Source organism: Zootoca vivipara, chromosome 8, assembly GCF_963506605.1.
Source record: "Zootoca vivipara chromosome 8, rZooViv1.1, whole genome shotgun sequence".
Taxonomy (NCBI): Eukaryota; Metazoa; Chordata; class Lepidosauria; order Squamata; family Lacertidae; genus Zootoca; species Zootoca vivipara.
The window spans coordinates 60,069,737-60,090,880 of record NC_083283.1 but is presented as its reverse complement, the minus strand read 5'-3'; the positions used below and the strand labels follow the sequence as shown (position 1 = coordinate 60,090,880).

Below are 21,144 nucleotides of genomic sequence, written 5' to 3'. Positions count from 1 at the left end.
TGTCTGGGTTCTAAATTATGAGTACAGCAAGCCACGATTTGGCATGCTAACTGATTTTTATTATTATAATCTGGCTTGATGCATGAACAGAGCCATCATCCTCTGGAAATGACAGCCTTTTAGAAAATACCAGTCCCACATAGTACTGCATAATGAAACTGACCATGCAAAACACCATGTTCACATCAGCTCATAAAAGCCAACAGTCAAAGATAAAACGAAAAAAGTTATTACTTAAGAAAGTACATTTCGTATGTATCATACAGAAGAGTAAAATGCAGGTGATGTGACAGTTTAGTTTTTGTTTTTTTTAGGAAAAAGAGAAACAGTTACAGTGAAATTACGTGTTGATACAAAATTTTGGCAGTTTAGTTGGCTTCTGAAACAGGCACACCTTACAACTTATTAAAAGGGTTTCACAGTCCTACTTAAGCATTCTTAGTTTTAGAATTGTAGCATTGAAAGGGTCACAAGGCTCATCTAGTCCAACCCCCCCCAACGTAGGACTCGAACCCCAACCCTCAGATTAAGAGTCTCATGCTTTACTGAATGAGCTGCTCTATTCTGTCAAAAGACAGCATTTATAATTTAATTCAACAAATGCAGTTTAAAAGTAAAAAGAGCAGGACAGTTTATTTAGATACTAGCTAAGGACCCATAAGGGACACGGGTGGCACTGTGGGTTAAACCACAGAGCCTAGGGCTTGCCGATCAGAGGGTTGGTGGTTCGAATCCCCGTGATGGGGTGAGCTCCCGTTGCTCGGTCCCAGCTCCTGCAAACCTAGCAGTTCGAAAGCATGTCTAACTGCAAGTAAATAAATAGGTACCGTTTCCGTGTGCTGCTCTGGTTCGCCAGAAGTGGCTTTGTCATGCTGGCCACATGACCCAGAAGCTGTCTGCGGACAAACGCTGGCTCCCTCGGCCTATAGAGCAATATGAGCGCCGCAACCCCGGAGTCGGACACAACTGGACCTGATGGTCAGGGGCCCCTTTAGCTTTAAGGCAGGACTAGTAAAGGTGGACATGTCAAAATTAAAGACTTCTTTAATGCATGTACACAACTGCTTGCCCAAGCAGCTAAATTTCATGTTTGAGGAGGATATTCCCCCCCCAAAAAAAAACATACAAAAAAAGATGAAGCACCCTTAACCAGAATTTCCTTGGCTTTTAATTATACTTGGCTCCAAGTTCTGAAAGTCTCTACCTTTCAATTTCTGTTTTGTGGTTCTATTAATGTCTTTAGAAAGTAAGAAGAGGCACATTCTACTCTCCTCTTCAACTCACTTGCACAGTATAGTCACACCATCCTTCCTCCCTGCTACAGACTAGAGAAAGAACCTAGGCTGCACCCAATTTTGGTCCCCCTGTACAGAAGAGTCAGAGATAGGCAGCAGAAAGGCAAGCATCTTGGAGAAGGGTCATAGCTCAGTGACAGAACACATCCTTTGTATGCAAAAGGGTCCCAGCTTCAATTTCTGGCATTTCCAGGTTGGGCTGGGAAAGACTCCCATCTGAAACCCTGCAGAACTGCTGCCAAACAGCGTGGAATAGACTGACTTTGAGCTGGATGGACCCATGGTCTGATTTGATACAAGGCAGCTTCCTACTAGTGCCCAATGCTCTATGAACAAGGTTCACCAGAAGGAGCTTGCAGCTCAGTGGCTGGGACTAAGGTTAAACTTGTCCCTTCAGCAAGGCCTGTGTTCATTCCAATCCCTCATTGCCACTGGCTTCTCCCTCCTTTTACTAATGGAAACTAACCTTGGCTGCCATTCCTCCTAACAATCTAATCACATCCAGAGCAATTACAAATACAATTAGTAATTATGTACTTTAATATTTTTGAAAGAGCTGGTTAAGAAAATATCACTGTTATCTCAAAATAGTGTGTATTGGAGGTGGGACCAACCTTCTGAGTTAGCACACATGAACAAAAATAAGTTGGAAGTAAACATAAAAGACATGCCATTAAAAGTAGTTCAGAAACAATAGAAATCTATTGCTATGACTATCTCTTTAAAGATGAGAAGATAAGTGCTTTTTTCTGCCCGCCCCCGAACAGGAAGTATATCCATTTTTCATCCTAATTTAGAACTTTGTTAGGAATTTTTAATGCCACATGAAACAAAAATCAGTTTTTCATCCCGTGCTTTGAAAGCATAAAAGGCAGACTTGCAATCAGAGGGAGATTCAGCTGAAACATATGACTGTCAGAATTAAGTGGTTAATTAAATTAATTTTACTTGTTTGTGGCTTATTTGAAGAAGGCATGAAAAGGAATGAAAATGGGTTTTTGTTACAATCAAGAGCACAGTACACATACCTCTTGGAAGTCCCTGCACATTTACAATAAACTAGGAGTTACAGAAACCACCGCAGGATATAAAAACCATAATCATCCAAATTCACAATGTTCTGCTCTTTTAACTCCACTGCTATATAGCTTAGTTTCTGGGGCGTGAATAAAGTAGGTGTTGCCAAGCCTTGCCTTCCACCTCTTGCTTACCTTTCACTCCTTGCACTTCACCTGCCCACAAGACAGCACACCCCTAGTATCTGCTGACACACCTTGATGCATGCAAGGACAAAGCAGGGTGTGTCTTGCCCTTTCTTACCCATGTGTTAATTTAAAGAGGCTTTTCTTCCTCCTCTTGCTAGTGGAAGACAACCTTCTCGTGCACAAGAAGTAGGCATACTTCCAACAGATGCCAAGATGGGACAAGGTAACGAACTGTGTCCTACTGAATACATAGTTCCAGAAACATATCAATATTTCTGTCATTAGGGATTTTAGAAAAGCAGAAGCATAAAAACATTTTTAGTTTAAAAGGGGTGTTGTTGTTGTTGTTTTGTTTTCTGTCCGCCATCATGGACTCCCTAGGGAGGAAGGGCAGGACATATATCTAGAGTTGCATACCAGCTACTCTAGAACAAATATACTTCTAAGTCTAACAACTGTAATGCACTAATGTTACCAGGTGTCCAGCCTGTCTTTCCAGACTATAAAACCTATGTTTTGATTATTCCCCAGTTCAAGGGGTTGCCCCAAATGCCACAAATTCACATGGAACTTTTGAAACAGGCTCCATCTGCCCACAATAACCCAAGTGGGAAATCCTGATCTATTAAACTCAGCGATAAAACTCAGAGTGAAACAAAAACAATGAGCGTGTTCAGTTCACATCCTTGTAATATTTTTGACTTTGAAACCATCAGTCACAGGTACACCTAAATGAACTGGTCAGCTCCCTGAATGGGGATTGGGGGGGGGTCCTATAGAGGCAAACATCTCTAACGAAACTAGCCATTTTTGTAGATTCCAGCTTCAGTGTGGCCCCACGAAAAGCCACAAGGTCGTTAGAGGACAGAAGCGGCTGCAGTAGAAGTATATTCCCAGAAATCAAGCAAAATTCCCATTCTAGCCAGCAGGAGTAGGTGTCAAGTAAGCACTTCGTCAATTGCCTGTATCCCAAATGCATTTTTAAAACACTACTGTTGTTTTTAAAATGTCAACACAAAAGGAACTTAAGCACCACATAGTACAAGTCCAGTCACCACTGAACAATGTGTTTTCACACCTTTCAGCCGTTTTCAGGGCTGGAGGTGGATAAGACTAGAAATTCTTAGAAGTCAACAGAATCCTTGAACTGCATTGCCTTCATTGAGCATAAATATTAAAAGGAAGCATGTCAGATCCTATGGGGTTTTTTAAAGTCTCCCAGTCATTTTGAGACTCTGTCCATAGCTGCCAAGTATCCCGTATCCGCCGGGAAAACCCATTTTTTCTTACCGTTTCCCGGCGGTCTCCCGTTTGGCGGAAAAACTCGGCATTGTCCCTTTAATTTGCTTCTTCCCGGCGGCCATTTTTCTGGTGCCGCTTTGCCCTTCTATGGGCACCAGAAAATGGCGGTGCCGGCGTCGGAAGTCGCTTCCGCGCATGACCGGAAGTTGCGTGACGCGACTTCCGGTTGCGGTTTGCCCTTCTATGGGCAGTAGAAAATGGCGGCGCCGGCATCGGAAGTCGCTTTTACGTGTTTCCGGTCATGCGCGGAAGCGACTTCCGGTGCTGGCGCCGCCATTTTCTGGTGCCCATAGAAGGGCGAAGCGCCACCGGAAGTTGCGTCACGCAACTTCCGGTTATGCGCGCGCTGCCGATCCCGGATCCTTACGATCCGGACTTGGCAGCTATGTCTGTCACATATGTTACTCAGATTGTGTCAGTGATCATTTTGCAAGGAACAGCACTCCTTACTAGTCCAAATTCACAGCGATTTGCCCACACCATTCCAGTTACCCCTGAGGAAATTCATACGGAGGTAACTTTCCCTTGGGCAGAAGCTGCAAACATTTTTCCTAAACCATAAACCCACACCACAGTTTCCATCCCAAAGTAAGGATAAAATTATCCCAACACGCACTGATTTTATTGGGATTTGAAGAAACACGAATAACTGAGGCTAGTGGTACAACCCAGGGAAAACAGGCATATACAATTCAACACTTGACCCACTCAGACTTCAGTGGATTTGAAAACTGCAACCCTACACCCAGAGGTAGGTTGCTTAAAATTTCAATGGGATTTAAGCCATGTAACAGGATGCAGGATTGCATACTTAGATGTATCTTACTTTCCCTGGATTGCTGTAATTTTCAACATCTGGAGGCTTATTTTCCATTTTACAACCTACAAACTATGTCAAAACTATGATCCAGTTTTAAAGACAGGATTATAGGCAAAGAAATCCAAAACTGTGATAAGCTGTGGATGGGGAAAGTACCACGTGATGGCCCACACCTGGACTTGGGCCGCAGTTACCACTGTAGGTGCAAATTAAAAATAAAAGCTGATATATTAATAGCTGGAGAAAGACTGGGGGGGGTGACCTAGGAAATGGGCAAGGAATGATATTGTAAATATATGACACATTAGCCTGGCACATGGTGCAGAGAACTCCAGGCAAGAGTCCCAGTATTTTTGGAGCTAAAAAGAATTTGGTGTCACACGGAGGCAAAAAATAAATAAAATCTCAGCCCCAAGTGAAATGCCATGACTTGCATTGTTAAGCAGCAATGTGTGAAATGAATCAATGTTATTCTTTAATTGGCTGGAAGGAGTTCTACTTAGTATTTGGCAAACAGAAGGGAAAGTAGAGAAAGAAGTGGTCAGATGGATTTCTAAAAGAAAAAACAACGTCCTCACCCTTGTCACTGGAATGAAGTATTGTATCCACTTGAAACCAAAACAAACTGCATTCAGTTTTATTTTACAGAGAGAGATTTTTAACTGTACAAAGAAAAAATAAAAGTGCCAATATACAAATGTTGCTTCTGTCTGTGTGGCCTTAGTCACTACTATAGAAAGACCTACTACAGCTCAAGGCATACGTGCCCTAAAAATCTTTCACTATCTTCAATTCTCTCAAGGGATTATAATGTTTCTGAAGGCACTAATAATTCTGCTAGAGGTAAGTTAACCTGCTCACAGAAGTCCCAGGATTCCTGGAGGAGGAGGAAGCCATGACAGCTTCACCACTTTAGGCCTTTTCTTTCTTTCTTTCTTTCTTTCTTTCTTTCTTTCTTTCTTTCTCTCTCTCTCTCTCTCTCTCTCTCTCTCTCTCTCTCTCTCTCTCTCTCTCTCTCTCTCACACACACACACACATTAGGAAGACTAATAAAATGAGGGAAACCAATATATGACTAAAAACAGCCCATCACTGATTTCAAGTGGGATACTAATTTCGGAATCTTCCCAAATAATTTTATGGCCGCTTACAACCATTAACAGAAAATTAATTGTGGTGGGTGGTTATAATAAAAAAAAAGAACATGACAGAAGTTGTTTAAATTGTGTTTTTCCCCATCCCAAGACTGTTTCCCCCTACCTACCCTCAAGCCCCTTGTGTGTCAAGTTATTTTAAAGTTCAAAATAAAACAGCAATGCTATAAAAACAACGCCTACAGCATGTACACTGCATGTTGGAATGGATTCCTCAACTTGGCCTCATCGCTTATGCATTGGATAAAACAAACACTGACAGCTTTTTTGCATTTGTAAAGGCCCCCATAGCAGCTGTGGTGATCCCACCATAGAGCTATGAATTAAGCCTGAAATCCAGCTGGGTTTGAACAGAAGCCTTCTTTTTTCTCCACAATGCAGCAAGACTATCATTGTTAACCTAGGCATTATTGCAAAATATTCCACATGACATTCAGGGTGAGAACTACACCCTACAAAATTAGCTCTTGTAAGCATTTTTAATATATTTAAAAACAAATTTGATAGCATGGCCTGGGCTGATTACAAGTTTCACGTTGCAAGGATATGAAAGACAAAGCTGGCCATCTCAGCAGAATGATCAACTGAAAAGAGAGGTATAGATAGACAGATCCCAGTTTACTGAACACAAGAAACACGAAAAAGCAGGCTGGAAAGACTCTTGATAAAGGTCACTTCTATATGAAACAGATTTCCAAGATATTCCCACCCCCCCCCATCGCCACTGTCACCCTCAAAAGCCAAGCAGCAGCATTCAGCAAGAAAGATTATCATTTAGTGTGCTATATAAGTAGAAAATTTCCATTCTTGGCATACATGGAAAGGGTTGTCAGGGGATTCCCAGCATTTTAAGGCTTCTGTAGCCGAATCTTCCATCTTATTCTCCATTATACCTGAAATATCACTACTCGTCAAAACTCTCCCTTGCGCAGAGAGGGAGGGATGGATGTAGGTTGCCATGAATGAATAAACAAAACGTTTTGCTTCTCACGGAGAGGCGCTGCAACAAGCAACTGCAGGAAGAACTGCATGGCTCGCGCCAATGCGTGTAAGAAACCCTTTCCTTCCAGATGCATATGGCTTAAGCACCTTGGCCTTCCTCTGGCCCCCCACAAACTGCTCTCTCAACTCAAAACACATCCAGCCCCATAACCGCTTTCCAAGGAAGCAGCTGTCAGGTTTTGGTTAACACACATGTGCATGTAATGCATAGCTGGGCCCTTAGCCTGCTGCAGCCTGTTCACACCAAGGCTTCCGCCCCTGGAGTCTCTGCTAGGAGTCGCAGCGGCTCCTTCAACAGTTTTAACATGGAATGATAATCAGGAACTGGCTAACCCACCAGGGGCTGAGTAAATGCCACAATTAACAAACAGCACCTTTAAAATCAGCCAAAATAAGTGGCCACTTGATTAAACAGAGAAGTGTCCTGAGCCAGGTACATTAAATCTAAATGCACTTGGTCCTGAGAAATCACGGGGCAATGGCTTGGAACCCTCTGTGCTTATAAAGGCAGGCTTAGAGTGAGTTCAGGCAATTGCACTGGAGATCTCAAGGCTTTTTTTCTGTGAGTTGACATCTTTTGACATTAGCCAGTCAATGAGTCCACTCGCAGTTGCCTCCTCCTTGTGGAAAAGACTGGAACCTGGATCAGACCTCAACTGCCAGTAACCAGAAGGCAAAAAACTAAAAAAACAACAACCCACCTTTCACCTATATTATATCCCTAACGTAATGTACACTCTGTGGACTGTAACTTGCTTTAGGAGCCAATAAAAAAATGTAAATGGCTAGGACTAGTCTCCTTGTAGTAAGGAAATGCCTTAAAAGCACCTCAACTTGGCTTACAATTTGGGGTTTCTGTCTGAAAGTGCAAAAAGAGGCAATCTCCATGTCAATTCACAGCATGGTGACCAATTCTAGCCATTTCACACCTTCAGGTTATCTAGCAACTGCTGCAATTTTTATGTTTCTAAGAAGTACATGTCAATTGTTTGTATGTGGGGCCTCAGACTCAGCATGAACTTCCTGCAACCCAGAAAAATACTATGACAGTACAATCCTACGCATGTTTACTTGGAAGCAAGGGTCACTATGCTCAAAGAGGGAGGCCTACTCCCTGGTAAGTGTATTTAAGACTAAACTGCCATTTAACTAAGACATTTTTGGCATTATGTTAGTCTTATGTGCATGTTTTGGAGAGGGGAGAAGAGAAAGCTTTAGCTTCATTACAATATCTAGCAGGTAATAAGGCAAGAGTAACCCTGCTGGGTTATATCCATCAACCTGTTTTCTGTAACATGCAGATATGCTACATGCAGGGTTTGAATTCTGCTGCATCTCCTAGGAACTACCGGTATGGACTCAGGGGACCTTCCATTATTAACAGGATCTGAGGCGCACATGAAACATAAATGCAGTGGTATTATGAATAAAGATTTTAATATTTAAGCTATTAGACAACTGAGATCTGCTAATCTTCCAGAGCTTTTTCACAGATACAACTTTTCTTTACTTTTTTTTTCTTGGCTGGGGGTGGGAAGGGGAAAAACAAGCCAAAGAGCCACAAAATAGGGAGGCTTGTGGCAGATGGAAGGAAGTTCAAACCCACATCTGAGATATCTTTGTAATTTAGCTATAACTTTAAAAGAAACAGGGTAAACCAGGGATTGTGGTCAGGATATTCCTTGTCTGGACATACTCTTTAAAGGGAAATTCAAAGAGAAATCTATCCTATGAAGAGAGGAAATACAGTTAATTCCCGATATAAGAATACAAAACGTCTCAAAACATTCAATTACTGAATGCTTTTGCCTCTACAACAAACAAACCAGGAGAGACTTTTTTTTGCCTTTGAAGGAATGTGGGTTGAAAAATCAGTGTTGCCATTTCTGGTAAAATGATTGTTTCGTTCCATTTATGCCCTGTCATTGCAAAGCAGTAGGCTGGCTTTAGGTGTTCTTAGGCTTGCCAGCAGTAAATGTGAAAAGAATCTAGGGGTCTCAGTAGACCCCTAGCATAACATGAGTCAACAGTGTGATGCAGCAGCAAAAAAAAAAAAAGTTTATGCTATTCTAGGCTGAACCAATAGAAGTATATTGTCCAGATTGATGGAAGTAATAATACCTCTCTATTCTCCCTTGGTCAGACCACACCTGGAGTACTGTGTCCAGTTCTGGTCACTGCAATTTAAGAAGAATCCCTGACCACGAGGTTCCAAAACCCACAGGAGACCAGTGAAGGATTTAGAGCTGAAATCGCATTGGAACACAAGCCATGCAAACAGCAGACTGCCACATTTATAGCACTATAAATGAAACCGACCCAAGCAGGGGGAGGAAAACTATAGAATTAAAAATAAATAAATGGAAATATAGGCAATGCTTTTTTCTGGGGGGATGCAGGAGACACATACCCCTACATTTTGTGAATCCAATGGTGGCTTCATTTCCTTTCTCGGTGATTTTCTTGAGTAAAAATGAGAGTACACCTAAACATTTTTTGGGGGGGGAAGCACTCTATTACTCAAAAGCAATCCATTACTCAGACTGTGGACCGATTTGCACATGCATGAACATTACTTGATGGATTGTGTGCTGAATGTGTTAACATCAACCAGCAAAAAGCTGGTTTGTCAATAGGCCAGAGATCCTGCCTAATTCTTTAGGAGTTCTGAGGTAGCAGAAAATAATGCAGTAACCACACCTTCTGCTTTGTGGTCCACTGGTTCCCTTTCTGCCTATCATAGGAAAAAAACTGTTGTCTTGCATTCTGCGGAAAGGACAGGATGAGAATAGGGAACTGGCCTGTAAAAAAGACAAAGAGGTGGGGGTGGGGTAGGTTCTCCACCATATTGTCAGCTGTGCTTGATCTGCAACATGCTGTAGTCGCTATGACCTCATTCAAGTCAATTCAGAAGCACCTGTGTTTATGCACACTCCCTGCTTCTATGCTCTGCTGGATTAACAATGTCCTTGTATCTTGTTTTTTGTGCAACTCTTGGTTTGCAACAGTTACTTTCTGAACTGGCAAACTATGGTTTGTAGGGGGGAAATTCAGAACAAAAAATCAGAGTTCCACCAATATGCATTATCAAACTCTGATTTCCAGTCCTTCCGTCCTTCCTTCCCTTATAAAATCAACAAGTGAAGAATTTTTGCTGTAACAAGTTTATAAAAATTAAACTGAGAAAACTCAGACAGATAATTAAACTTAATATGAAGCCTTCAACAATAATCACCAGACATTCCTGGAAAAATAATTTTATATTCAATTACTATAAAATATGTGCATTACCATGTCTGGGAAATGCAGCAAAAATAACAGTGGCTTCATCCATTCATGGAGGAGAGGCAAGTTTTGCCAATTTCCCCTTCTCCTACACTAGCTCACATACTCTTCCCAGAGGGCCCTCCAACTGTTCAGGGCAGATTTCTGGAAAGTACAAGAGGATCAAGGGGGGAATCAGTTAAAATCACCTCGCACCCACTTCCATTGAAAGGAGGCTTCATGAGTAGGTTAATCATAGGATCTCTGGCTCCAACACAATGATTTAAAAGAGACCAGGCATGGCCAAACTTGGCCCTCCAGGTGTTTTGGGACTACAACTCCCATCATCTCTAGCTAACAGAACCAGTGGTCAGGGATGATGGGAACTGTAGTCCCAAAACAGCTGGAGGGCCAAATTTGGCCATGCCTGATGTAACCAATATAGCCTATATAGCTGAATTTGTAATCCAGGCAGTGCCCTCCAGATGCTGTTAGACTATAATTCCCATCAGCCCCAGCTGATGTAGTTGGAGTTGGAGTCCAACAGCATGAGGAGGATACTACAGTGACTAGTCCTGGTATACTAGATGACAAACACCATAGGCAGGTAGCCATGTTAACTCCCTGCAGGAAGCTCGACATTATAAAGAGTAACCATTTTGGTGCAGTTAAGTGAGTTCTAGTCCAAGAAAGCTTATGCCACAATAAAAAAGGTAATTATTTTAAGGTGTCACAGAAACTGATTAAGTCACCTTGCATCCCTGCCTTTCTGATGTAACTTTCCTTTGAAAACATTGCAATGTAGACCACAATATTGCACCCCACGCATGTGGGAGCAAGCCCCACTGAACTCAACAGGACTTGCTTCTCAGCAGATATGTTGTAGGACTGAACTGCCAGACAGTAAGCAACACAGAGCAACGTCAAACTTACTAGCTAGATGTATTTTTACAGATGGATCGCAAAGTCCTAATGAGATACTATTTATTCATAAAATATGAGCTGCATTTCCCAAGTGCTAAAGTGTGCTATATACAAGTGTAACTTAAATAGCAAAAAACATGTATTAAAGCAATACCATTATAGCTTAAGTGTTGAGGCGCATATTGCTTTTCAGCAATTCCCCCTCAGTGCCTTCAGCAGAGTCCCCCTACCCTCAAGGAGAAACATTTGGAGAGGGGGCTCAAGGGGCTGTGGGGCAGGATGGAGCAGCAAGATCACTTTCTGGCCCTGTCTCTTATCTATATCTAACTTGCATTTATTTTTAAGCCAATCATTAAGTAGTCATTCTAGATCTTTCCTCACCTCATTTGATTGTGTAACACAGGCTACAAGAAGCATAGCTGCCAAGTACCCCGTTTTCCCTGGGAAACCCCCATTTTTACTTACCTTTTCCCGGTGGTCCCCCGTATCACTTCGTCTCCCATTTTTCTCCGTTATTTTCTCCTGCCGGCGGCCATTTTTTCTCTTTCCGATTTGCCCTTCTATGGGCACCAAAAATGGCCGGCTTCAAAAGTCGCATCTACGCATGTCCGGAAGTGCATAGACACGACTTCCAGCGGCGGCGGCGGCCATTTTTGGTGCCCATAGAAGGGCAAAGCGACACTGGAAGTTACGTCGACGCAACTATCCGGTGTCACACGGCTGCCGGTCCCGGATTCTGCAGTCCGGGACTTGGAAGGTAAGCAAAGAAGCAAGCTGCAATTCGGCAAGATATAGATTAAAAACAGGCTAACCACCAAATATTAGATAAGATTGCTCTAAATCACACCTAAATCACATTTTGGGCAACAAATTACTGTCTCAATGCCTCTCAAAAACAATGAAACTTTCACCATCGCAGCTTATGTAGAATGAATACCATTGAGCCCCAGACAACTACAGCTTCACAAACACAAGTATTATCTTCCTTCTGAGGTAAAAAGTAATATACATTTTCATAATTATTCAGCGCCACTCCAAAAAGCACTTGAAAGTTCTGGGCCTAACTGCTGAACAACCTTAAAAGAGTGGATTGTCTTAATTTGAGTAGGATTTTTTTTGAACTGAAACTTGGCTTGGAGTTCTGTATTTCTGACACAGAAATATGAGCAGTCCTAAAAAAAATTTCCTCAGCTGCAGTTCAACAAAGTTAATTGTCTTGGCACATACATTGGACTGAAAAGTTATGCTTGCTGCTTTGCACATCTGAAAGCCTCAACTTCCAATGCCAAATTCAATACATGATGTAGCTCAACACCAATATATATAAAAGTCCAAATTCTGACCGTCAAAAGTACCTTAAAAATAGATGCAGGTTAGATTGTCTAAAGCAAAGTTCAGCTCCTCCTCAAAAATAGAGCTTGGGAAATTTCATTACAGTTTTAAGAAGATGCCAGCAGATAGGTCAATTAAAATTAGGAGCAGTTCCCAGAATTAAATAGCACCCGATTTGATGCCTGCTTAAGATAATAGAGGTGGAGTTGGCTACAAAACTCCTTCCCTTCTCGGGCAGTTTTTGTACCACCAGGTGCATATGACAAATACTGTTAATGTCAGAACTCTTGTTGATTTTAAAAGAACAGTTTGCCTGATTTAAAGACAGATACCTAACAGCAAAACCCTTTGCCTTAAACTGTAATACTAAGCACACTTTCCTGGGAGTAAAGCTTATTGAACTCAGTGCAATTTACTTCTATGTAAACATGTATAGGAATGCGCTGCACATCTTGCAAGGCAGAAAAACAAATTTTTGCATGTTGTAGGTCTGCCTGTAAAGCTAATGGAAATTCTATGCACACACACACACACAGTATAGTCTGTATGACAAAGCAAAGAATTGTCTGGTTTTTGCAGTTCAAAATGTACAGCAGATTCTTATCTGCAAATCTGCTAGGAAAAAGCCTGTTTACATTTGAAGAAATCAGTAGACCAGCAAAACATATGGGCTACAATTCAATGCTGAGTTAGGCATGCATAAAGTGTGCCTTTGTGTTGGACTGTGACCAATGGAAGCAGCAAGGAGGCCCCAAAAACATTTAAAAATGACCCATTTATAGTACTTTTGACTTGCTGCCACTGACTGTGATTTTGAAATGGCTAGCTAAAGGAATAGCTTGATTCCTAAATGGCAACATTTCCAGTTGTGGGGTTTGTGAGGGGGGTAATTTCTAACAAAAGTAACACAGTTTTCTGCAGCTGTGGCATTTGAAACATTCTCACTTCAAGGAACCCTTTCCCATACAAACATGTCTCTTAAGGAATTCCTGTATGTTATAGAAGTTTCTGGAAAGTGTTTGGCGGGAATTGCCTGTGACAGGACGCTTTCAAAGCCTGCTGGGCCTCACCACTGTCCTGAAAGAATCAACAGTGCGACCTAGAATGCATTCAACGCTCTCCTGGGCCCAGTGCACAAGCAATGGGAAGATGAGTAGTAGCAGGCAAGCTCTCAGAGGTTTCTCTAATAATAATGATAATGATAATAATTTTAAATCTATATCCCGCCCATCTGGCTTGGTTTCTCCAGCCACTCTGAGTGGCTTACAACATATATAAAAACACAACAAAACATCAAACATTAAAAAAACAAAATCCTAAAAAGGCAACAAACAGACCAATAAATAAATAGAAATCAACAACAATAAACAGTTTACAGTTATACTCAAATTAAAATTCTGTAACCAACTCCAACTAAACATTTAACCAACACCAACCCAACAAAAACTAAACAGGGGGACCAAAATTAGAACCATTTAAAACATTTTAAAACATTTTAGCCAGTGACCGCAAACCAAGAGCTGTTCCAGCAATGTCCCTCTGGCCTCCCAGAAGCCTCTTTTAGCTGCACAAGGTGAGTCTGGGCCCTGCCCCTAGGCCAGGTGAAAATGGGCCTTGCAGCAGGGATCAGGTCTTTCTTCCAGCATTCAGGCAGCAGCAATGTCCCTCTGACCTCCCAAGAGCCTCTTTTAGCTGTTCAGGGTGAGTTTGGGCCCCACCCAGAGTCTACCATTTCATATTTGCTTCTTGAGGAACCCGAACCCCCAATAAGCCTCTGAAAACCACTGAACTAGAACTTAGTATGGTCACTTCCCAATCTGGAGAATTCTTCACTACTTTGAGCATTCCCAGGGCTGGGAGACATCACACAGGTATGGATATGGCACCCTGTCCCACATTTGCACCAGAAACATAGCTGCCAAGTTTTCCCTTTTCTCGCGAGGAAGCCTATTCAGCATAAGGGAAAATCCCTTTAAAAAAGGGATAACTTGGCAGCTATGACCAGAAATGGTTTTGTAAAAGTCAAAAGTGAAGCAGTGAGCATCTTTGGAATGACTACCGTACTATACATGAATAAATGGGAAGGTCTATGTTGGCTGTGCAGATCTCTTTTAGGCTTTTGTTATTTCCATTACACAGGGGAGTAAGATGAAGCTGAGAAAGTGTGATTATCAAATGCCACAGCTGAATGAGGATTTGAACTCAGGCTAAATCCGCCACTACACCAAGTTGGAGAAGGCTGTCTTTGATGTTCAAGCCTAAGGCAATGATGGTATAGTAAAGAAAATATTCTGGCAATTTTAGGAATTTCAATAGGATATAATAAGTAGTTACAAGTTATGTATGGCTCAAGCTATTTAGGGATTTGCTAAGCACATTAATTTGTACCAGGAATGCTACTAGAATACAGTACAAGCCCTGGAGCATGGGTATATTCTCAGAAGTCCAGCCCCTTCAAATGGTGAAACACTAGGCTTAGCTTCCAAACAATAAAAAAGACATCTTAGTCCTCATAAACTGATATAAATCACATTCAGTAACCAAAGATTGAACAATTCTCCTTCCTCAATGAATGCTACCACAATAAGGAAAATACTGTAGCCTTGATCTGACTTAGCAGGAGTAGCTGAAGTGCCAACCAGAAATGAATTCCACTCTTCAGCCACAGAAATGATACGGCTGATGGTTCTAGGATAAATTCAAAGCACATTCCAGTACATTTATTTAGTACTTTAACATTCTACAAGACATGCTACTACCATGGGAAACGTCTTCTGCTCCCATGCCATTAAATAACACCACATTAAATTAACAAGATTTATAAAATATATTAAGAACTCCACTGAACCTGAACAGTGTCATAAACCCCAGCTACTCAGGATTTGACAACCACTGTACACATATGGATCCTCCACAACCACCTCTGCAGAGGCAAGAAAATATCATACAATACAAGAACATGTTTCGTCTAGCAGACCATGACATGACAGATTGGCCTTGGGTTCAAATTCTGCTGCAGACATAATTTTAAAATGAGTCCTCAGTACCTGCATCCCATTTGTAAAATGCATAGCCCTGCAACAACTCCTGCAGGAATTCTAATGGCTACATCCATCGAGTTACAGCACTAGTATTACCTATTTGCTGACACAGTGGCTCATAGGATTAGCCAACTGTGTGCATTTTAATTTATTAATTATTTTTAAAACATCTGTAAGCTTGTCTTTCATCCAAGGAGCTCACAGCTCTCCTCCAAATCCACAACTTCATGAAGTAGGTTTGACTGATAAATTGCAGCCTAAAGTTGCATAGCGAGCTTCATGGCTGAACTGTCATTTGAACACAGACCTCCCAGGGCCTTCTTCACTACAATGTGCTGACTTCCCAGAGCAGGTGAGAAAAGATCCTTTCTTCAGCTGTAGGTACAATGATGAATTTAAAACAGTGGATTAATCATCTTCAAGAACGATACAGGAATTGGCATCTATGAAAGTCAGGTTTAGAACTTCAATACAGTATTGTTGAAGAACTACAAAGTTCTCTGTATGCAAGTGAGGATATTGGTTCCCTCAAGTTTAAACCAAAATTAGACTACTTCATGTGGGAAAATACTTAGGAAATAGAGCACAGCAGACCACCATAATGAACTAATTAATGTAGCTAATTAATTTAAGAGAAATTTGACAGAAAAAATAACAAAAGTGAAATACACCCATGTATTGTTTTTATGGGTTATTACAAATCTATTAATGCACTACAAATTGAAACATACTGCTTATTGCCATTGTAAAACCAGCAAATCATGTGAGAAGCATCTTTGTTGATGCCTGTATTCATATTTAAAATACATGCTAAGAGTGCGGGGATAACTATACAGCATTTTTCAAAGGGCTCATGATGACAGGCTCTATGCACAGCTATACTGTACTTTCTAATTTCTGCATCAGCAGGAAACATTACAGTTTTCATTTGACAAAATAGCTCTGGTGAGTTCCAACACTATCTAGCCTTACAGAATTTGAGTCACTGATATATTAAACTTCCAACTTTAAATCTATACTTACTGTGTAAAATGCCATAAGCAAGCCAGCAACAGAGGCAATATAGACACTAGGTGGACCATTGTTCAAGCTGAAATACATTAATTCTATACTGGAATTCCTCATCAGTGATTTCTCCCACTGAAAGATCAACTAAATGACTAGACCCAATCCACACAATGGTTACACAGGAATATTATGATATTCAGACAGTGATGTAAGTGAATTACATGTCTTTTTGGAATTCTTAAACTGAGGAGTGGATGTGGGCAAAACATTCTAGTAGTCTTTCATAATGCTCCGAGGCCTGATTCTTGCCCATTCCTTCCTTACCACTGTACATGAACTTGCATCTGAGTCTTTCGGCATAATTGCTTTGCAGAGCAAGCTGTTGGTATCAGTTTTTCAAACAAACTGTTTGGCATACATCACTTCATGAATTTCTCCCTTTCAGTGGCCAAGCAAGGAGAACTCAATACAGTGGTGCCTCGCTAGACGAATTTAATTCGTTCCACGGGTCTTTTCTTATAACGAAAAATTCGTCTAGCAAATCCCATAGGAATGCATTGAATTTTTATTTTATTTTTTTGCCCATTGGAACGCATTAATTGTATTTCAATGCATTCCTATTGGAAACCGCGATTCGCTAGACGAATTTTTCATAAAACGATTTCGTCTAGCGAGGCAACCTCCGCTCAAAAAATCCTTTCGTTAAGCGGAAATTTCGTTAAGCAGGGCATTCGTTAAGTGAGGCACCACTGTATTCGGTGTTTGGGACAAGAAGGCCACAAAAAAATGGCTGGCTAATATGGGAGGTTGAAAGCCAGCCTGGTGAACTGGCATTTCAATCAGTCCCAGGGGCACCTAACAAAAATGGTAGGACCGCGCACCCAAAAATTTCCAGCAGGCCCATAACCCGGAAGAATCAGCTACTGCCACCACCTGCTATTTGAGAAAGGTGAGCACAGGAGAGTGGGCTTTCCTCAAAGCATCAGTGCAAACGGAAATGAGGCCAGCCATCCTCCCTTCACCAGAAAGTCTGCAGAGAGGAAGCAGAATAACCTGCCCAGTTCAGGCAGCCCCGTGGGAAGGTGAGGCGGAAGGACATGTCAGAGGTATGTGAATACTTGCTACACCTGCTCACTTCGACAGGGAGGCCTAAAGGAGCGGTGCCACCATGGGCTCCGCCGCCGCCCTTCCCTGCTCCTCCTCCTCCTGCTGACGCCGCCGCCGCCTCTGCCTCTCGCAAAGCGGCCCGTCCCCTCAGCAGCCCGCTTTCCCTCATCCGTCCGCCCGCACCGGGTCTCGCGCATGACGTCAGACCGGTGGGCGGGGCATTCGGGACGCTGAGGAGACGGGAGGTTTTTTTCGGCGAGCCCAGGCCCTTCCTTTTGTGACGTCACACGAGCACAACAAGACTCTGGCCCCGGCTGGGCTGAGCTGAATGGCCGGAAACCCGGGGGCTCGCGCTGACATCCCCCTAACCTGTTGCTGCCGCCGGAGAGAGGACGGGTGCAACCAGAAGCAGCATGCGCCGCGGTGGGCGGCACGGAGGGCCGGAGGAGCAGCAGCAGCAGCAGCCATGCCTGATGTCTCCGGCCGCGATTCATTGCCACGGCCAAAAGAGCCTACCGGGTCTCGCTTTCCCCACCAGCCTGCCCTGTTCTCTCTCCCTCCCCACCTCGCTCTCAAGCCTGAAACTTGTGTGAACACACGAAACGCTGTCTCGCTTTTCCAGTATAGCGTGTCTTTCCAAACAGGTCCTGGAGAGAGAGGAGTGGCACTTCTCCCCCCCCCCCCGGCAAGCTACATGAACGCGATAGAGTTGCATTGTTCAGTCGTACAGACGTAAGAGTATCTAAAAACAGATTTTGGCTTGAAAAAGGAAAACAAGCCGCGAATTTCCCACCCCTTTTCCTGCTTTGTTTCGCTGCAGGGGAACCGTGCTCAAGGCACAAGGCAAAAGTCGCGTGTTCATCAGGGGGCTTCCTACATAAAACAATCCTCTTTGGACAAAAATACTTTTGAGTAGCCTGCTTCAGATTCTCAGTTCCTCTGCAATGCGGATGTATTTCTAATTCGCAAGTTCGTTGGCGAATTTTCTTAAAAGTTACCCATTGTTATCTCAAAAAAATACATTTCCAGACGTCAAAAATAGGAGGAAAAACTCTGTCGAAGTCTACTGTGACTTTATGAAGTATTTATTAAAATCAATGGGGAAGTCAGAACACCCCCACTATCACGACACAGGCGCCCCATAACAAATGCCTTGCTTACAAACGATAAACACACTATACTGTATGCAACTTTTTGTCATCTTGAGCCACTTATATTCAAGAACGGTATTCTAACCAGGGTAAAAGCCGCATTTGTTTTTGTTTTTAAACCACCATTAGGACTACCTGCACATCTGACTAATCCACTCTGTTGCTGCAAAAACTCCCCCATCCCAACCAAAACGTGGCTAGAGCAAAGAAAAAAAGGCACGGTCCCAGCAATTTCTACACATTTCTACAATTGGAAAAGGTTATCCCGTGGCTGACTACACGATTTGAAGGCACACACCATTAGCTAGATCGTTGGCTCTTCAAATTTCAAAGCATCTTTCTGAACGGTAAACCAATTTCTTCGTGAGCACACACAAAATTAACAAAACTCCAAGCCATTTCCCCGAATATTAAAGTCAGGCCTTGCAAATACATTCCTTGTAACATGATCCCCAACTGGCTTGGTTCTATTGCAAGCCAGATAAGCCAACGATCACATACACGAGATTTGATGGGGGAGTAGAAGAAGCAAGCACGCCATAACCAGATATTAGATTTCAAGTTAACAGTTTCGCCGAACAACCACAGTGCCTTCTCAAACCCCTAAATATATGTTATAATAATGTGATCATTTGCATGCAAAGTGAAATATTAGTAAATCCGCTTGAGAAAGCAGTTTAGTTGCATTATCGCATCAGCCCCCCAAGCACCGTGTCTTTCATCTTCTAAAACTAGATTATGATTGTGTCATTTGAGGTCAATACATTTATATACTTGAGGTATCTTTACACGAATCTCGTTTTTAAACCCGCTTTACAGTTAAAAGAGGCTTTTGAGAATTCCCCCCCCCATTCCCAGCGGACGAAAAGCCAACATTTCTAGATATTCTTTAAAGCCACCGCTAGCTGTAAACTTGACATTCATGAACATTTCCAAAAAATCAAAGATAAATGATCCGGTATAACCACTTACGTATTTCTTTTGAATTATATTCCTCTTGGGTCTTTCTTTGCTCATTCTGATATCCAGATTGTGATTGCAAATGGGGGAAATTGCTTCATGAATTAAAAGCCGCAACCAATTTGGAGGAAAAAATCCTTCTTTTTTGTGTTTGTTTGTAGTGGTTTCTTGTAATCCGATTTTCTTCGCACACAATGCAATCCTCCTTGCAATAAATCCAATATGTTGGGTGGTGGGGTCAAAAAAGAACAAAAAATACAAATGTAGAACAAACCGCCCAAAAAAAGAAAAATCACTTTAGAGATTCATAATGGAAATTTTACACCCTAGACACACAAAACCGCCCTTGATGTCCCCTTTTTCTTTTTCCCAGGCCACCAAAGCGATCTGTAGGCCCGTAGTGTCCGAGGCGTAGTTTACATCTTGAAGAGCAGAGAAAAGATTTGAAAGGGGAAGGTATTTTTTTTAATGTTGGAAGTCACGTTTCTGCTGCTGCAGCACAGACAACTCCAGCAGCACTGAAGGCTGCACTCGCACACACACGCACACACACCCCGTAGGAGTCTCTGCTTTTTCAGTTTCCCCCCTCCGCCCCACCAATGAGAGCAGCTAGCTCTCCAGCAGCAACTTTAAATGGCCCGATTTTTAAAAAATATTATATTATGTATAGAGATAGACAGGCAGGCAGGCAAGCAAGCAAGCAAGCAGACCGGAGTGAGGGGGGCGACAGGGGAGGAGGGAGAGGGGGCGGGAGAGAGAGAGAGAGAGAGAGAGAGAAGGGTTAGGGCTTCGCCTCAATTCTCAACGTGGTCCCAGCCGCAAAGAGATCACTCCGGGTGCATTCCCGCAGCTGCAAGCCCAGCCGTGCCGTGCCGTGCCCCTCGGCAGCCGTGCCCCGGTCGTCCTTCCGCCCTCACCCGCCCGGGGGCCGCTCTCCAGCCGGAGGCGCCGAGCACAGCAGATGCCGCCGAGGCGAGGAATCCCGGTGCAGAATTTGAGGACAATCCCTGCGCCCGCGACACGCTCCGCCGCCAGCTCTTCTCCTTTCTGTGTCTGCAAAGCTCTTTAATTGTCCTCCCTTGCCCTCCCTCTCCCTTCGCCTGGCGAGAAAACGCGACCTCGTCCGGCTACATCTCCCGCTCTCCGTGCGCAAAGGGCCCGGGTCGCGGTCCTTGGGGTGGGGGTGGGGGCTCTGCCTCGCGTGCCCAGGAGGGGAGGAAGCAAGGAAAAAGAGGAGGAGGAGGAAGAAGAAGGAGAAAGAGGAGGAGAAGCAGGAGGAGGAAGAGAAGCAGCAGCTCCGTGCACGGGTGCGTTCGAATCGCCCTTGGTCTCCGGAAAAGTTGTAGTCCCCTCACCACAAAATGGCTACAATAATTGCAGGGAGAAACTACAAGTCCCAGCCTGGGCGGCGCGCGCAGCTGCGGCAGGGATGGCCTGATTGGGCGCCGGGAGAGGGATCGTCCTCGAGGCACCTTTCTTTCACCTCCCGCCCCGCCCCTTTCGGTGCCAAGCCTGGGCGCAAGCGGAGGCGGCTCTTCCGCGCGTGCGGCGCCTTGACGAGTCCGGCTGCGCTTGCAGC

At 43.2% G+C, this 21,144-nt stretch overlaps 1 protein-coding gene across 2 annotated transcripts in view; it reads right to left on the bottom strand.

Moving 5' to 3' along the window:
- Positions 1-20,941, bottom strand: part of JARID2 (jumonji and AT-rich interaction domain containing 2) — a 174,278-nt gene extending 153,337 nt beyond the window's left edge. The window contains exon 1 of one of the 2 annotated variants that reach the window (XM_035124713.2): positions 19,578-20,941. In XM_035124713.2, the coding sequence (XP_034980604.2) occupies positions 19,578-19,622 (45 nt within the window). In that variant the 5' untranslated portion in view covers positions 19,623-20,941. The remainder of the gene's footprint in view (positions 1-19,577) is intronic. The other variant, XM_035124712.2, reaches the window with a different exon arrangement.
- Between the last annotated feature and the right edge of the window lie 203 nt (positions 20,942-21,144).